This window comes from Phalacrocorax aristotelis, chromosome 4, assembly GCF_949628215.1.
Source record: "Phalacrocorax aristotelis chromosome 4, bGulAri2.1, whole genome shotgun sequence".
Taxonomy (NCBI): Eukaryota; Metazoa; Chordata; class Aves; order Suliformes; family Phalacrocoracidae; genus Phalacrocorax; species Phalacrocorax aristotelis.
In genome coordinates this window covers 22,611,709-22,627,069 of record NC_134279.1, presented here as the reverse complement: position 1 = coordinate 22,627,069, position 15,361 = coordinate 22,611,709, and the positions used below count along the sequence as shown (strand labels likewise).

At 44.2% G+C, this 15,361-nt stretch overlaps 1 protein-coding gene across 8 annotated transcripts in view; it reads right to left on the bottom strand.

Annotated features, from left to right (window-relative positions):
* ADGRL3 (adhesion G protein-coupled receptor L3) overlaps positions 1-15,361 on the bottom strand; it is a 520,031-nt gene that overhangs the window by 72,355 nt on the left and 432,315 nt on the right. For 7 of the 8 annotated variants that reach the window (XM_075090573.1, XM_075090572.1, XM_075090565.1 and 4 more), the window contains 4 exons: positions 11,175-11,358; positions 10,238-10,360; positions 7,964-8,172; positions 7,095-7,271 (listed from right to left, as the gene is read on the bottom strand). In XM_075090573.1, the coding sequence (XP_074946674.1) occupies positions 7,095-7,271; positions 7,964-8,172; positions 10,238-10,360; positions 11,175-11,358 (693 nt within the window). The remainder of the gene's footprint in view (positions 1-7,094; positions 7,272-7,963; positions 8,173-10,237; positions 10,361-11,174; positions 11,359-15,361) is intronic. The other variant, XM_075090568.1, reaches the window with a different exon arrangement.

The window sequence follows — 15,361 nt, the reverse complement described above, 5'->3', positions numbered from 1 at the left end:
GATCTCTTCCTCTTCCCAAAGGATGGACTGAGGGAGGCAGGCAGCTCTGTTCCACAGCAGTGGACCTGGTACATATCACCTCTGTGCTCTGCAAAGTAGATGCTGTCCAGGGCCCTAACCCAGGAATAAAGAGAGCTTAATTCCCACTTGAAGCCCCTGTGCAACATCACTGTCTTCTGACTATGGCCATTTAAAATGAGGCTCAGATCCCTGAGCACTCCTGCAAGGTAGATTAGCCACCCTTCGTCTCCTTGCCTTAGTCCTCAAAGCTGCCTTCATATTCTTCACAGGCCACACAGACCATCCTCCTCCTGCTCTGCCTTCCTTGGCAAGTAGAAGGTCTCCTAGAAGAACCTTTTCCCATAAACTTCTTCCAAAAATGCAACAGCTTTCCAGTGACTGCCAGAAGCAGCAGCCAGCACAAGCTGCAGAAACCCCCATGGCCAGCATAAAACGATACGGGGGCAGGTGTGCACAGAGAAATGGGTACAGACCTCACCTTGCCATGTGTTATATCCACTGTGGATATGGTTTGTGGCAAAAGCCCAGCACTTCCATCATACTCAGAGACATTGCTGCAACTGAGATGCAGTTGAGGTGAGATTCAGTTGTGGAGAGGAGGAGAGGCTTGAGACAATAACAGCATCCATCATTCTGCCCTCCCATGCTGATTGGATTTAGTAAAGTGGCACAGCTCTGCTTACTCATAAGGCATCTCCAACCTGAGAAATGAGCTACAGCAGCTGTGCCAAATTCAGTGTAGAAATCTACCCAGCCAGGCTGCCGGCTTGTTAATTTGAGTTCCAGGAAAAAAATGTGGTCACAGCATTGTCAGCTTCTGCTGTCGCACCGATGATTTTATGCAGCCTCGTGCCAGGAGACAGCTGGGACATGACTCCACCATACCACAGCCACTGCCTTCACTGGCCCTCATGATCACCTTGCTCTCAGACAGAAAGGAAATGGGTAGCAAGGAATAGGGCAAGGCTTAGTGCTTGCCAAAGGGAGCTACTTGAACCGCACATTTTTGGACAGAGGATAAGGAAACCTGGGTAGATGAAGGGAGAGCAGTGGATGTTGCCTGTCTTGACTTCAGTAAGGTGTTTGACACTGCCTCCCACAGCACCCTCGCAGGCAAACTAAGGAAGTGTGGGTTGGATGAGAGGACAGTGAGGTGGACTGAGAACTGGCTCTACAACAGAACTCAGAGGGTCGTGATCAATGGGGCAGAGTCTGGTTGGAGGCCTGTCACTAGTGGTGTTCCCATGGGGTCTGTGCTGGGTCCAGTCCTGTTCAATATATTCATCAATGACCTGGATGATGGGATAGAGTGTAACCTCAGCAAGTTCACTGATCATACCAAGCTGGGAGGAGTGGCTGATACGCCAGAAGGCTGTGCTGCCATCCAGCGAGACCTGGACAGGCTGGAGATCTGGGCTGAGGGGAACCTGATGAAATTCAGCAAGAGCAAGTGCAAAGTCCTGCACCTGGGGAGGAACAACCCCATGCACCAGTACAGGCTGGGGGCTGAGCTACTGGAAAGCGTCTCTGTTGAGAAGGATGTGGGAGTGCTGGTGGACAACAAGCTGACCATGAGCCAGCAGTGTGCCCTTGTGCACTTGCCTTGTGGCCAAGAAGGCCAATGGTACCCTGGGGTGCATTAAAAGGAGTGTGGCCAGCAGGTCAAGAGAGGTTATCCTCCCCCTCTACTCTGCCCTGGTGAGACCACATCTGGAGTACTGTGTCCAGTTTTGGGCCACCCAGTTTAAGAAGGATGTGGAACTGCTTGAGCAAGTCCAGCGGAGAGCTACCAAGATGATCAGGGGACTGGAGCATCTCCCTTATGAGGAAAGGCTGAGAGACTTGGGTTTGCTCAGCCTGGAGAAGAGAACACTGATGGGGGATTTCATAAACACCTATAAATATCTGAAGGGTGGGTGTCAGGATGATGGGGCTAGGCTCTTTTCATTAGTGCCCAATGACAGGACAAGGGGCAATGGGCACAAGTGGGAACACAGGAAGTTCCAGCTAAACATGAGAAGAAACTTCTTTCCTGTGAGGGTGGCAGAGCAGTGGCACAGGCTGCCCAGGGAGGGTGTGGAGTCCCTTCCCTGGAGACATTCAAAACCTGCCTGGACACATTCCTGTGCCCCCTGCTCTAGGTGTCCCTGCTCACGCAAGGGGGTTGGACAAGATGATCTCCAGCGGTCCCTTCTAACCCCTGCCATTCTGTGATTCTGTGAAACCATGTGGGGTGATGCTGTCCCCATGCTCTGTGGCACAGCTCCTTACTGTGCAACCAGCACTGGCTCACAAAGCTGAGAGTCAAGGAGGGTGGTGTTAAGCAAATATGTACCCATTAGACAGGGGGGAAAGAAAGCTGTGGCTAATAAGTTGCTGTGTGCTCAAATTTCTGACACCTGTAAGTGCTGAGGTAAGAAATTGCAAATTCAAGGGCTTGTATTACATCTTTCTGAAGCCAGGCTCTAGATGTTTTAGGTTGGACACCCAAAAGTGGCTACTTAAGAAGATCTGGGTTGATGCTTCAGGGACTGCACAGACAAGGACCAGCAAGATGTCCAGCCCAGCAGAACTGGAAACATAAGACACAACTAGGACTTAACCCAAAACAATGTGTGTCAAACTGAGGGTGGGGAACTCATGAAACTCCCTGGAGAGACTTACTGCCCAGGTAGACAAAAATCTCAATGACTGCTAGGAGGTACAACTCTGAATTGACCCCATAGGCATAGATTACTTGACCTAAGTTTATTTGACCTAAGATATAACCAAATGTGCTGTTTACAACTCCTTATGCCTGAAGTTCATCAGTCACCGATCTGTTCCTAACATAGGCTCAAATATTGCTGTACTTTGAATTTTAAAATCTCATTGAAGGCAAGCACGTTTAATAACTTTTCTGCTTAATTAAAACAGTTCTTAATTAGTAACATATTAGAATAAGTTACTTTTTGCAATGTCTTTTTTTTTTTTTTTTAATTAACTCCTTTGATGATACAAAACTATTTATCTTGCAAAATTCACTATACGGCAGTTTTAGTAATTTAATTCTGCAGTTAGGCTGTTTTTGCAATCCTGCACCTACTTCTGCTTTCACTTGCTGCTGTTGAATCCCGCAAGTGTTAATATATGGATAAGCCAGCACTGCAATAACTTCAGCTTGCTCTTTATATCCGAAATGGCTGTATTGCTTTAGGCGATGGACCATTGCATTCCATTTAGACTTCATATATTTTTATACCTTTCTCTCTTAGCTGGCCTTACGCTTCCATTCCTCAGATAATTAGCACAGTGTAACATGTTTGTGGTACAGAATAACATCTGAAAACTTCCAATTAATTGCTACAGTTAAAACACCTTTCTTCCCCCCCACCCCCGCTTCTCTTTTGTTCTACTTATTTATTTATATTAAAAAAGAAGAGTAAGCTCTGGCATTCACTACACACCGATAAGCAACATTTATCTACCCTGACATACTTTTGCCTATTCTGTTTTGGGTGACTTTTTTAACGGCACTTCCCCACCAGCTCTGAACTCGTTTTCTGGCTGCATAATTTTCCCATGGTACATTTAAGATGCATCTGCTATAATTAATACGACGCAAAGTGAAAGCTTATATGAAAAACAGCTTGTAAGTTTTGAAAAATTCTGCAACAGTTACATAGGGCTTATTTAACTATGGGCTTTGTCCCATGGCATGGGACCCACCATATTTTTGTAGCATTTAAGGGTCATAACAAATATCCTACCAATTAAAACAATAGATACTTAACATAGATCTCATTTACATTAAACATATCTCATAATTTAACAAAATACATATAAGACTGTAATAATTTTCCTATAACACAGGCCAAATGAACTTCTTGGCTAATGAAAACAGTGATTTGTTTCCAAGTCTTAAAATCTCTCTCTAAAGGGAGGTTCTAATTTTTCCTGGTAAATTGTCCGAAAGGGCAACAAACACTGCAGGGCTGTAATGTCATCCTTTGCCAGGAGGACCACCAGTGAGGCTTTTGGTCTTGGGCACTGTTATTTACCACACTGAAATACATGGGTGGATAAGAAAGTCTGGGCCCAACTAATTTTGACCGGCAGAAAGTATATTCACATTAAAAGCTCCTCCTCTTAATCGGGTACTGTCCTATTAAGACTGGAACTGATCCCAGCACCTTCTGCTCTTAAAGCACACCAATAAACCCCTGCCGCTGTGGTCAGTCAATGTCATTTTCTGCCCCTTTGGACAAAGACATATTGCTATTTCACACTAGAGAGCCAGACGGCCATCAATCACCTCCTCAGCAGTGCTACCTTCCAGCTCCGCCTTGCCACATACACTCTGCTAATAATTAAATCCCAGCCCATAACTCGCAGAGCAGCCACCGAGGTCTCCTCCGGAGAACACGTTCTTTTGCCACGCTACCAGGGAGGGAGATCATTCATGACCAGAAGTGACACTTGTTAAATTGGTGCTGGCTTTTGATTAAGGAGCAGGACTCCAGTGCCCATTCCCCATGATGCCCTGGTGTTCGGTCTCATTAGGTAGGGTGCTGTGGATACTGATTACACCAAAGGATGTTCCCTACAGATCCAAAAAAATGACAAACTGAAGTCAGTAAACTACAAATCTCAATTATAGGAGAAAATAGTTTCAGTTGCAAAAGTCCCAGAATATTAGCAATTGTTGTGTGTACGACAGTCCTCTTTAGGGATCCTAGTCACTGGCCAGAACACTGTTGTAAGAGGTCCTGCGCAAGCACACAACATCCTTTCCCCAAGGATCATTCCACCTCCAAGATGACTAAAAGGTCTTTGAGGCAAGGAATGCCTTTTTGTACAAGACACAAGACAAAAAATGTGGCTCAAAAGCGTGCCTATGAGAGATGAACCATCTCTCATAGTCTCATAGCCATGAGAATGAGAGATGCCTATGAGTCAATGAACGACAACAACCCCCATTTATTTTTAAACCTCCACCTTTCCAAGCCAGCAGGTATTCTGCTGCCAAGACTTTAAAAGCAACTCACTGCAACAGCATAAGGAATGTCATACAACCACCTCCCAGATCTGCCAAGAGCCACATAGCCAACTCCACCAGCAGACCAGAGTGGGATGGTGCTGCCAGGAAGAGAAAGGTGACAAGCAGCTGGAGGGAAGAGTTGCACATGTTTGCAGGGTACACACCTGCCTTTGCCCTCAGACCATGTTGATCGCTAAAGCGGACACGCCAGGAAGCTGTCCAGTTGCATCACAGTCAACAAAGTGGAGCCAATTTGGCTCTTATAGCAATGATACTTTGGCTGCAGCCAAATGATAAAACATGACCTGAAAGTCTTGAGGTCACTCATTAACACCCAGAAACACCCACCGGCTGGCTTGGCACTTGGGAAGCTTCCAGCTGTAGCTCTTTCCAACTTCTTGGCTGAGCATGGGCAAGCAAGGGTCTTACATGCTCTTTCTGCAAGATGAGATAACACTAGCAATACTAGTCTAATGAGTTTTGGGTGAAATGCCGTACAGACAAGGCTAACCTACTTGCAGTTTAGGAAGAGGTTTGTTTGGCGCTAGCCTGTATCTGCACCATGCAGTAGGGATCGCCCTCATTCACATCAGTGGAGTGGAAAGCTATATGCATTTCCCAGGTGCAGCCTCTAACTTCGGTGACTCAGGTACATCTGTTAACTCCAGGCAGGTGAAAACAAGCCAAACACACATTTCTTTTGAAAATTCAAGCAGTTGTAGGAAACTGGCAAAACCAGACTTGGACTGCAGAATGCCATTAACCTGTAAACACGTGCTCTGAATAGGCCATTTCTTCAGACATCCCCCAGGGTAACGCCACAACCATTTAATGGGACGCCTCCTCAACTGGTAGTGACCTCAGCAGAATACAATGGATATGTCATCCGGCAGTAGCAGCAGATCTATCCTGCCCCTCTCAGCTCGACCCAGCTGTTGTGGCAAATGCGTTGCCAGGCTCTCACTTCTTTTTCTTCAGAGCTTTGGTCATGCATCTCGGTGCTTTAATATATATTTTTATTGTGGCTCTTCACATTCCTCTTCAGATTATCAAGTGAAACAGAAATACACAAAGGATTGACACTGGAAGACTATTTGAGAATAGGTCTTTTAAAACCGTAATAGCTTTTGTGGTTATGCAGCCATGGAAGTTGCTCCGAAATGTTCTGCCTGCGTGGAAGATGCCAGATCCGTATCTACTTCAGAGCCACGGATTCTGCTGCAGTGCCAGGCACATGAAATGGAAGCACCATAACACAGAAAAACACTAAGCCAAAATCTTTTGGCCCTTCTTTCTACAGTAGCTGAGGCTGCACTTCGCTCCCCAAGCCACTGCTACTATGAGGAACATCTACTTTCAGGAGTAACTTCTTTTGCTCCAGTGGGGATAGTCATGTGGGAAGCCAGAATTACACCATGGACTTAGATGCAGGCAAGAGAACAAGCTGGTCATGTACTAGCCTCAGGTACACGTATGATCTATGCAGGATGGTATAAGGAGTTTCCCTTTTATGTGTAGCTCACTGTTGCATAGTGAGATGAAGAGAATGTATCTTTTTCCTGTGGTTGGAAGCTGGAAGATAGTGGCTCCGCACATGCACCTCACACAAACACGTGCAGCAGTATATCTGTAGCTGCTGCAAGCAGGACACACACCTTGCACCCCATGAGGAAGGCTCTGCATGCTTCTGTCCCACCACCCAGGGTGCTCGCTACTCTCTGGTGGCACAGTGAGGACCCCACAAGCAAGGACCCAGCCAGGAGATGTGCTGCACCAGTAAGCAAAGAATGTGGCAACAGCTAATTCTGCTTACTTGTCATCCTCAGCTCAGAGCTGCCCATGCCAGGAGCTCAAGACAGGCTTTGCAAAGGTGTGACTATCTCCAGTTTCACCATATAGCAGAAGGAAGATTTACACCAGATGGTTTCTACTGTTAGAGTTACTGTCACACAGCAATTTCCCTGCTCAGCTCCATTTGCAGTAACAAAATGGTGTTTCACCGGCCGCTTTTCCTGCCCAGTATATCGGCAGCCTGTGAATCTGCAAAACCTACCTTAACTTCCACGTGTGCCATCAGGACAGCAAAGTTGGTTAGGTGATTGCAGGAGCATGTGGTGTGCGTCTTGTTAGTTGTCAGGAGGCGACATCCCTGGGTGGACCAATACCCTGTCATTGTACGCTTAGTATAGCTCCAGAATGAACAGTTTGGATTGAAATTTTCTTCTGACTGCTGCAGAGAAGAAATGAATAAATGCAATAAAAATTATAGGGTTTCAGAGATTTCTAAATGCCATATTTCTTTTTTTTTGCAAAGGCACTTTGTAACTCTCACCTTTTAATTTTGGATAAACAATCAGCAGCGGTTTATACCTCAAGCATTACTTGCTAATACCAGAGAAAGTTAGATTGTTGCTGCTCTCTTTGCTAATGCAAACTTAGTTCTTTGTTCTTGATTAATTTCAGCCATAGACTAAATCCAGCTCTTCAAAATCAGATTGTTTCGTTTGCATTGCATAGCAGAGAAATTAATTGCTTTAAGCAATCAACTATTGCAATGACTGGGCTTGTCTAACCAGAGGACTAGCTGTCCTCTTTCACTGTAATTCCACTTTCCTCTATTATCCCCTGCCACCATGATAAAATAATATTATAGTCTATTCTAATATATTGGAAGTTTTTAATTACAGAATGACGTGTGTCAGCAACTGAGCAATGGGCATCAGCTCAAAGGAGACTCTCTCTTTACTTTTATTAATGCAATGTAAAAGAGACATTCTTCATAAATAACACAAAGTGCAAAGGAACAAATGTATAATTCAAAATCTAATCAAGGACTGCTGGGGGCTTCACATCAGCCAAGTTTTGCATCATTTTGTTTTAGAAATAGAAAAAATAAAAGAAGTGCTTTTTGAACTCACTCACCTTGATGTGCTTGACAGTAAACACCACAGGATCAGCTAGGTAAACCTTATTGCTGAACTCTTTGTTTATTGCTGCCGTGATGACAGGGGAGTTGACAATGACGGAGTGATTAGTCGACATTGCTTCTGTTCCCAACTTCATGCTGGCGTTCTCCGTGGAGAGATAGGTGCCCAGGTTGTTGTACAGCACAAAAGCCACCCTGATTTCTCCTGGAAGAGCAGTAAGAGGTTCAATACCCAGGTCAGCGCACTAGGGGTTTTTTTGTTTAGATGACAAATCTCTTCTCTGAACCAACTTTAAGACTTCTCTGAGAAAACGTGAAAGGACCAAGATGTGGCATATGAACACTGACCTCCTCCTGCCAATCCCAATGAGCACCACAAGGTGCAACAAGAGGACCATGGATAAGAAGGGCAGAGCTGCCTCTCTCAAAACAAACTTTTACAAGCAAACAGATCGTTAGAAGACAGAGAAGGTGGATTTATTTTTGGCATCAGTGGGTGTAACTGGCTCCAGAGAAAAGAGGCCAGGTGGCCCATTTCCCACCTGACATAACACTTCATTCTCCAGGCTATGCTTGGAAACATGTTTCGTTCTGGCCTGTCGCACAGATGCGGTATGAAACCATAATTTAGTTTGTCAATAAATTAAGACTACCTCAGAAAAGCATGGGGACAAACATGGGAGAAGGAATCCAAAACTATCCAGCACAATTCCAATCTCACATGAAGGGTAAAACAAAATTGCAGAAATTTCATTAAAACTATATATTTTTTTTTCTTAATTTGCCAATCAGAGATTCCCTCTTCCACAAAAAAAAAAAACACAACCAAAACAAAACACTAAAAATCCCAACAAACCAAACACCATTAGGGAGCCTGCAGAAAACCCAGGCTACCAGCCAATTGTTTTTATCTGAAACCATCCAGTTTGGCTTCTTCTTTGCATGTTACTTTGCAGACTATAAATAAGAATTGAATGTGATTAGTTTGCCTTTATATGCGTTAATTGTGGGGAGGTATTTTTTTGTTTCTAAGGGAATCACCCCAGCTTCTGAGGGAGGTGAAGCACTGATGACTCCGAAGGTCCCTCCCAACCTAAATCCTTCTATGACAATTTTATTTCTAGCTCTTTGGTGACCTCCAGGTGGGTGCTAAGCTGGTGTAAATCGATGGGGCTCTCCTGATTTGACAAGAACTTCAGTGATCCCATGCTTAGAAATACATACTTCCCCTTCCTCACTGCCAACAGAATTTCCTTTTCCCTACGAATCTCCAGAGCCTGCTAGCAGAGCGAAACTCCTGCTCCACTGGAGCTTTGCTACACATCTCGGGTTTTACACCGCCTCTGAAAGAAAAACTTATCTTCAAATCCTACATGCAAAGGTACCAAACCCCACCAAGGAAGCCAATGGCAAAACTTCCTTTCTGAACCACCAGACCAAACTTTCTCAACAGTTGTCGGAAATTTTTGGCAGTTTTAACGCGTCTGGTCTGGCTGTAATACTGCCCTGTCACTCCATGTTTTGCCTGCAGTGATCAAAGCCCATACTAGAGTGCCTTCCCCCTGCACATAGGTTAAATTTTAAAGGAACTCAGAAACAGGAGCATGTTAGGCCTATTAGTAGAAAGCCTGGGAGTTTGAAGTTGGTCGAGCGGGGCTGTAGAGATCAACAAACATGTCTGCTCAAATTCCTGCTCTGGAAATAAATGGCTTGGCAGTATGAAGACCATTCACATATAACATCATATTTAATTTATGGTATATCAGGAGGTTCATAAGCTTCAGAGAGAATAGCACTGAAGATTTAGACTCATAACAGTTAATCAACCTTTTCAGCCATGTTGGCTCATTATTAATATTTACAACTATTATTTCTTCCCTCTCCCTTTTCAGATATTTGTATAGTGTCCCACTGTGAAGCAGTTTACTCAAACAAGCCTCTTACCTCATCTGAAGCCTCCTACTGCAGGCAGCAGTAGTTAAAAGCACTTCTCTGGACTCAGCGCTGTGCCCCAACAGCTACATCATTTAAGGATCTGATGCATTTTTACCAGCATGTAATACTTTTGAAGGCTGTGAGTCACTTAGCAATGTACTACATTCCCAGTCAGCCAACTTAGCTTGCAGTCAAGAGCATGATCAACTGATGCTACTGTTAATTTAAATGTCAACATAGCTATTAGTACTACACTTACAATGGGTAAAACATGAAACAATGCCTAAAGCATGACTGATTCATGAGGCCAGCATGGCTGGAGGTGCTGGACCTACCATTTCGACCATTTTGTTTCAAGGTATTTGCTGACAGTTGAATAGCGCTCCCGTGGCCCATGTTCTGGGGAAACTTCAGATCTTCCAGATTCCCATCTGTGCTTAGTCTTGCAACTTCCAGCTCTGTTTGCAAGAGAGACCGACACTAAGAAAAATCTCTACCAAAATAATCTTCGACACAATACTTCAAAGCTACAAAATGGTGTTCCAGACCATCTGAGAGCAGAGGAATCGACTTATAATGTTTCATGCTAGACTCTGTTCGGGCTCCTATTTCTTTTTAAATCTTTGCCTGGAAGAAGTTTTAAATTTAATTAAAAAAAAAAAAGTAAATAAATTTTACTCGCTGTGGAAGACAAAAGACAACCAGTTCTTGTAAACAAGAACCTCAGGATATTAAGGACAATGGTTAAAATGAAAATCTGAAAATGCTCGTTCTTTGCCACTGGCAATTGGTACTTTTTGTAAATGTTATCAGTGCTCCGGATCTGTATTCATGGAAATAGAAAGAAGAGTTGTTCTCATTTTACATATGCACAGTGGGAGCACTGGTGCTTTCCATCATGCTTGTTTTTTAATTAAAATCAACAATCAGCCAAATAAAGACACAAATTTGTATGAAATGAAACACAATTGCATTACGATGAACAATCTCCCTGTGAAGCAGTGCTCTCATTGCTCTCGCATAGAGTTTGCCCTCAAAGCCAGGAGTAATAAAGGCAGGTTAGGTGCTCATTTTCCATGGGATTTCAAGGGTAGAGAGCTGTCTTATTTCTTTAGGCTTTTTTGGAAAGACTTTTAACTCCTTCAGACGAAAGGCCAAGACATATCTCACAAATTGCTCTCCAGTTAATCTAGGGGTCAAGACCAAAGCCAGGTTTCCCAGCCTTTACTCTCCCTCTGTCTGCTCTCGGTATTTATGGGATCTGTCCCTTACGGATGTTGTCAGTGTTTTCCCGGACGATGTCTGTCTTCAGCAGGTTATCAGCCAGCACGAAGGCACTGTCCTCCACGGTGTCGAGTAATTTGGTGGCTGCGCGCTGCTGTTCGCTTGCATTCAGGTCCCTCCACGCATTCAGAGCCTGTGGCTGCAGGAGGTTGTTCACCGTCTCCACCATGGCCTGCAAGGGAGAGGCACTGAGTGAGAAAGGGCTGTAGTGAACCTAAAGCACTATTGAGACCTCTGACCTATGCTCAGTCCCATCCTCCACACACATCAGTTTATAGGGAGAGGACAGCATCTCTTTTTCCCTACCCCTTGGGGCAGTCTGCAGTGGAGCTAGGCAACATTTACCCCATCAGACAGGAGAAGGAGGAAATGCTGATTTTATTACAAATGCAGGCTGGGAAAGCACTTTTCTGCCTCTTGATCAGCAGTCTGGGCTTGGAATAAGAAGGAATTAGGGGTTGGGGGGCACGGACAGAGGAGAGATGAGGAAATCATTAAGGTAACATGCAGAAAATAGATTTCAAAACCCATCTGTGAAGCAGGCTGCTGCCACCTGCAGCACCAGAATTCAAGAGCAGGGCTGGGGCACACAAGGAAGGTATTTAGTATCTGCAAGGCCTACACTCCTTAGAGTGTTTCCCACCACATAACCTCTGGCAGACAGTCATGAAGACACAGAGATAGCTGAGCTACGCCACTTCATCCAGAGAAGCAGCAGGTGCCTGTGGAGATTTAGTTAAGACACTAAATTTCAAATCACTCCATTCAGGAAGGAGTCAGCCTTGCAGTAACAACTTCAGCCCCTCCTGCGGTGCACCTTCTGCCCTGGGCTGCCAGGCACATAGAGCTCTCCCATGGAGAACTTTCCACAGGTTAATCTGGATGCACATCCAGGATCACACGAAACTGCGCTGGCCTCCTGATTGCAGAATTACAGTAGAGTCTACCCAACCTGAAGGTTTTGCTCAACCTAAAACCCCCGCTTAGTTACTAACCAAAGCTAACTCAACTACTTTCCAGGTAACATTTTTTAAATGAGACCAGCTGTACCAGTTGTGTAGAACTGAGGAACAGGAAAAAAAAAACCAAACGTACTTTGATCATGCTTTCTTCTGCTGGTTAGTGCCTTGCCACCAGGCAGGCCTGCCCCACAAACACACACCTCCATTGCCAGCTAACGCTGACTGCAGAACCCAACTTTCCCTTTGAGATGAAGTTGCCATCCTTAACAATTTTCTGTACACTGAACATGTAGGCATCAAACCCACACCTCTGGTTTGCAAGGCAAGGACAGTCCCATGGGATATCAACATGTTGCAAGCCTAAAGGATCCCCCATGGGCTCACTTTCATGGAAATACTTCAGTATTTACTCCTGACAGTGTTTCTAAACACACCTGTACAATATGACGTGTGAAAAGAAGATATGGCATGGCCTGTTCTTCAGCAGAGCCCTCAGGAAGAGTGTAACAACAGCAACACATGGCACAGAGAGTACAGGGCATCCTGACTCACCAGTCATAGTCAGATTCAAACGTGCAATGGAAGAATATAATCACATCAAACCAGAATTTGATTTTACTGCTATATCCAGGTGACCTTCAAAAGAAATTTCAATTACAGCATGGCTCAAAGAGAAGCAAAGGCAGCTAGACCTGCCACTGCTGGTGCTTTTAATCCCAGCGAAGACATCTCACTGAGATATTGCCATGTGCATCTTCATCCTAAATGTCCTTGAGGTTGGAAGGTTTCTCATACCACCATGGTTCCTATTGGAAGACTCTGCCAGAATCGGGCTCTTCTGACAGGACAAAGGTCTTACTCTCCAACCTACATTTATTCATGGTCAATTAACTCATTTGTTCTTGTGCCAAAAGTCTCCTGTACCTTAAACAGATCTTCTCCTCCCTGGCAGATAGTGCTCTGGTCCCTTGATTAATAGACAACATTTCTCCTGAGCCTCACAGCTTAGTTTCCCGAAGTATGAAGTAACCCATGCTTCAACCACTGAAGCAAAACGAAATGACTGAAAATTTTGTCCTCTAGTGCTACTGCAAAAAAAAAAAAAAATATCTTTTTGCTGTCAAGCCTTTACAATCCAGGACTGGAATTCCTTTCTCATTTGCTGGTAAGTGGAACTTACTAATCATAAATCAATTTCTTAAACTGATTATTAAGCTGATTTTCCTAAATAGTCTAAAAATCATCTTAACACATTTAATATGTGCACACAAAAAGATGTTTGACTTTAATAGCCAAGAAGAAATACTAAAAATCCATAGGATTTAAATGGGTTTTTTTCAGTGTTTTAAAATCTGGAAGACTGATCTCTGTAGCTCTTAATAAAATTCTGTAGTTTACTTTGGTAGCTTGTCTCTTTACAGGCAAAAAGTAGGTGGTATGCTTTTCCAGTGACCAGAAAGCTTGACTGTTTTGCTGTGTAAGTTCTACACCACAGGGTGTTTTCTTGCAAAGATCTATAATGAACAGAAAGCAGAAAATTAGGATTTTTCTTCCCTTTCAATGTTATCACGCAGACTACAATTTGCCTTATTCCATTTAGCTCAGCTACTAATGGTGTCTTTAAATCTCTGCTAAAACAACATCCTGGATACTTTTATCAATATCTGAATGGTAGAAAGAATCTTTGCAGCAGTTCCAGCTCCTGGCTCTGGATGGAAAGGTAATGCCTATTTGTCAAAACATGAAACATATGTCAAAATATTTGTGTTACGGTGAAACATCTGCTGCAAAGATTTTTTGCCAGCAAAATTATTTCAACTAATGCATTTTTTATTTTTTAATTTTTTTAAATGTGTGTGCATGCAAAGGTTGAGCGAGAACACCAATTAGGCCTAATGTGCCACTTCCTGCACAGTGTGTACTCCCCACCCAATGGACGCGGTACTGATAAGCATCCATCTGCTTGAAGTCACTAACCTGAAACCAGCCACTTCAAATCACTTTTGATCTGGGATCTGGCACAAAAGGTCCAGAAAGATTTCCAAGGACTTTGGGTCACGTCCTTAGCGTCTGTCTGAACAAAGCTGGTAGACTGTCTTCATTGGCGTTACATCCGAGATGAATTTAGTCCGTAGCGTTTCCTAGAGGGTCACTCGGCTCACCTGTCTCAGTGCATTAATCAAGTGTTCCCCACACTATATTTCTGAGTGCAGCCCTTAATTATGGCTGAGTGCTGCTGGCTGAAGCCAAGGAGATGAGGTGCTAATGAATGTTTGCATTTTGGACAGGAGCTGAGGCAGGTGTTTAAATGAAACAAAACAGCTGTTAAAGCAACAGTGTCTCTTGAGACAGAGATGTCAATTGGCAAAAGTTGGGCAAGGGAGCGGGAACTGTGGGAAGGCAGGCATAGGGACAAGGATCGGCCTGTGTCTTTGCATTTAAACTGAGCCGTCATGGTTTAGGTGGGTTTGGCACCTGTTCCAGTGACTTTGTGGTCTAATGAAGCTGCAGCATAGGAGAAGCAGCAAAGCCAAGCTCAACAGAAAAGCCTCTCAGTGACCAGTGGAAGGAGGGTTAGCCTTGACAGAGGACCTTTGAAATGAAGAAGGCATGAGATAGGTGTGCTTGGGAGCTGATGGCAATATAGGTGATCCTGATGATGGCACGATAGGTGATCCTGATCCTTGGTGATCCTGATAAAGGTGTGGACTTTCAAAGGGAGCTAGGAAAGTTCTTCCAAGAACTTAACTTCAAGAATTTAACATGCATCCAAGTTGGGAGACCAGATGCCCTCCATTTTCTCTCTTCACTGAAAGTAGAAGGAACTACAGCAAATATTATCCCCATTTAGGTGCCCAAAGTCATGTGAGATTAATCCCATCCCTGAAGAACCCAACATCTATTAAAGGATGCTGCATGTCCACCTCACTGAAGACTCTTGTCCTTGCTTCCAAAGCTAAAGGACTTCCTCTGCTGTGGTTTTCTTCTCTTCTCTTCCCTTGCCTGATCCCTCTTCTAAATGCAGCTCAACAGGGTGAACAATTTCCAAAGCACTCTTGTGAGCCTCATGCAAAATGAAAATGTGGAGTTTGGAGCCAAAACATACTGCAACATCACCCACAACATGGCACCAAACCAATGCCATGGTTGCTGGGACTTAATGAATAGACAAGCAGAAGGACACATATGTCCAGGGAGAAGGACAAAAGTAAC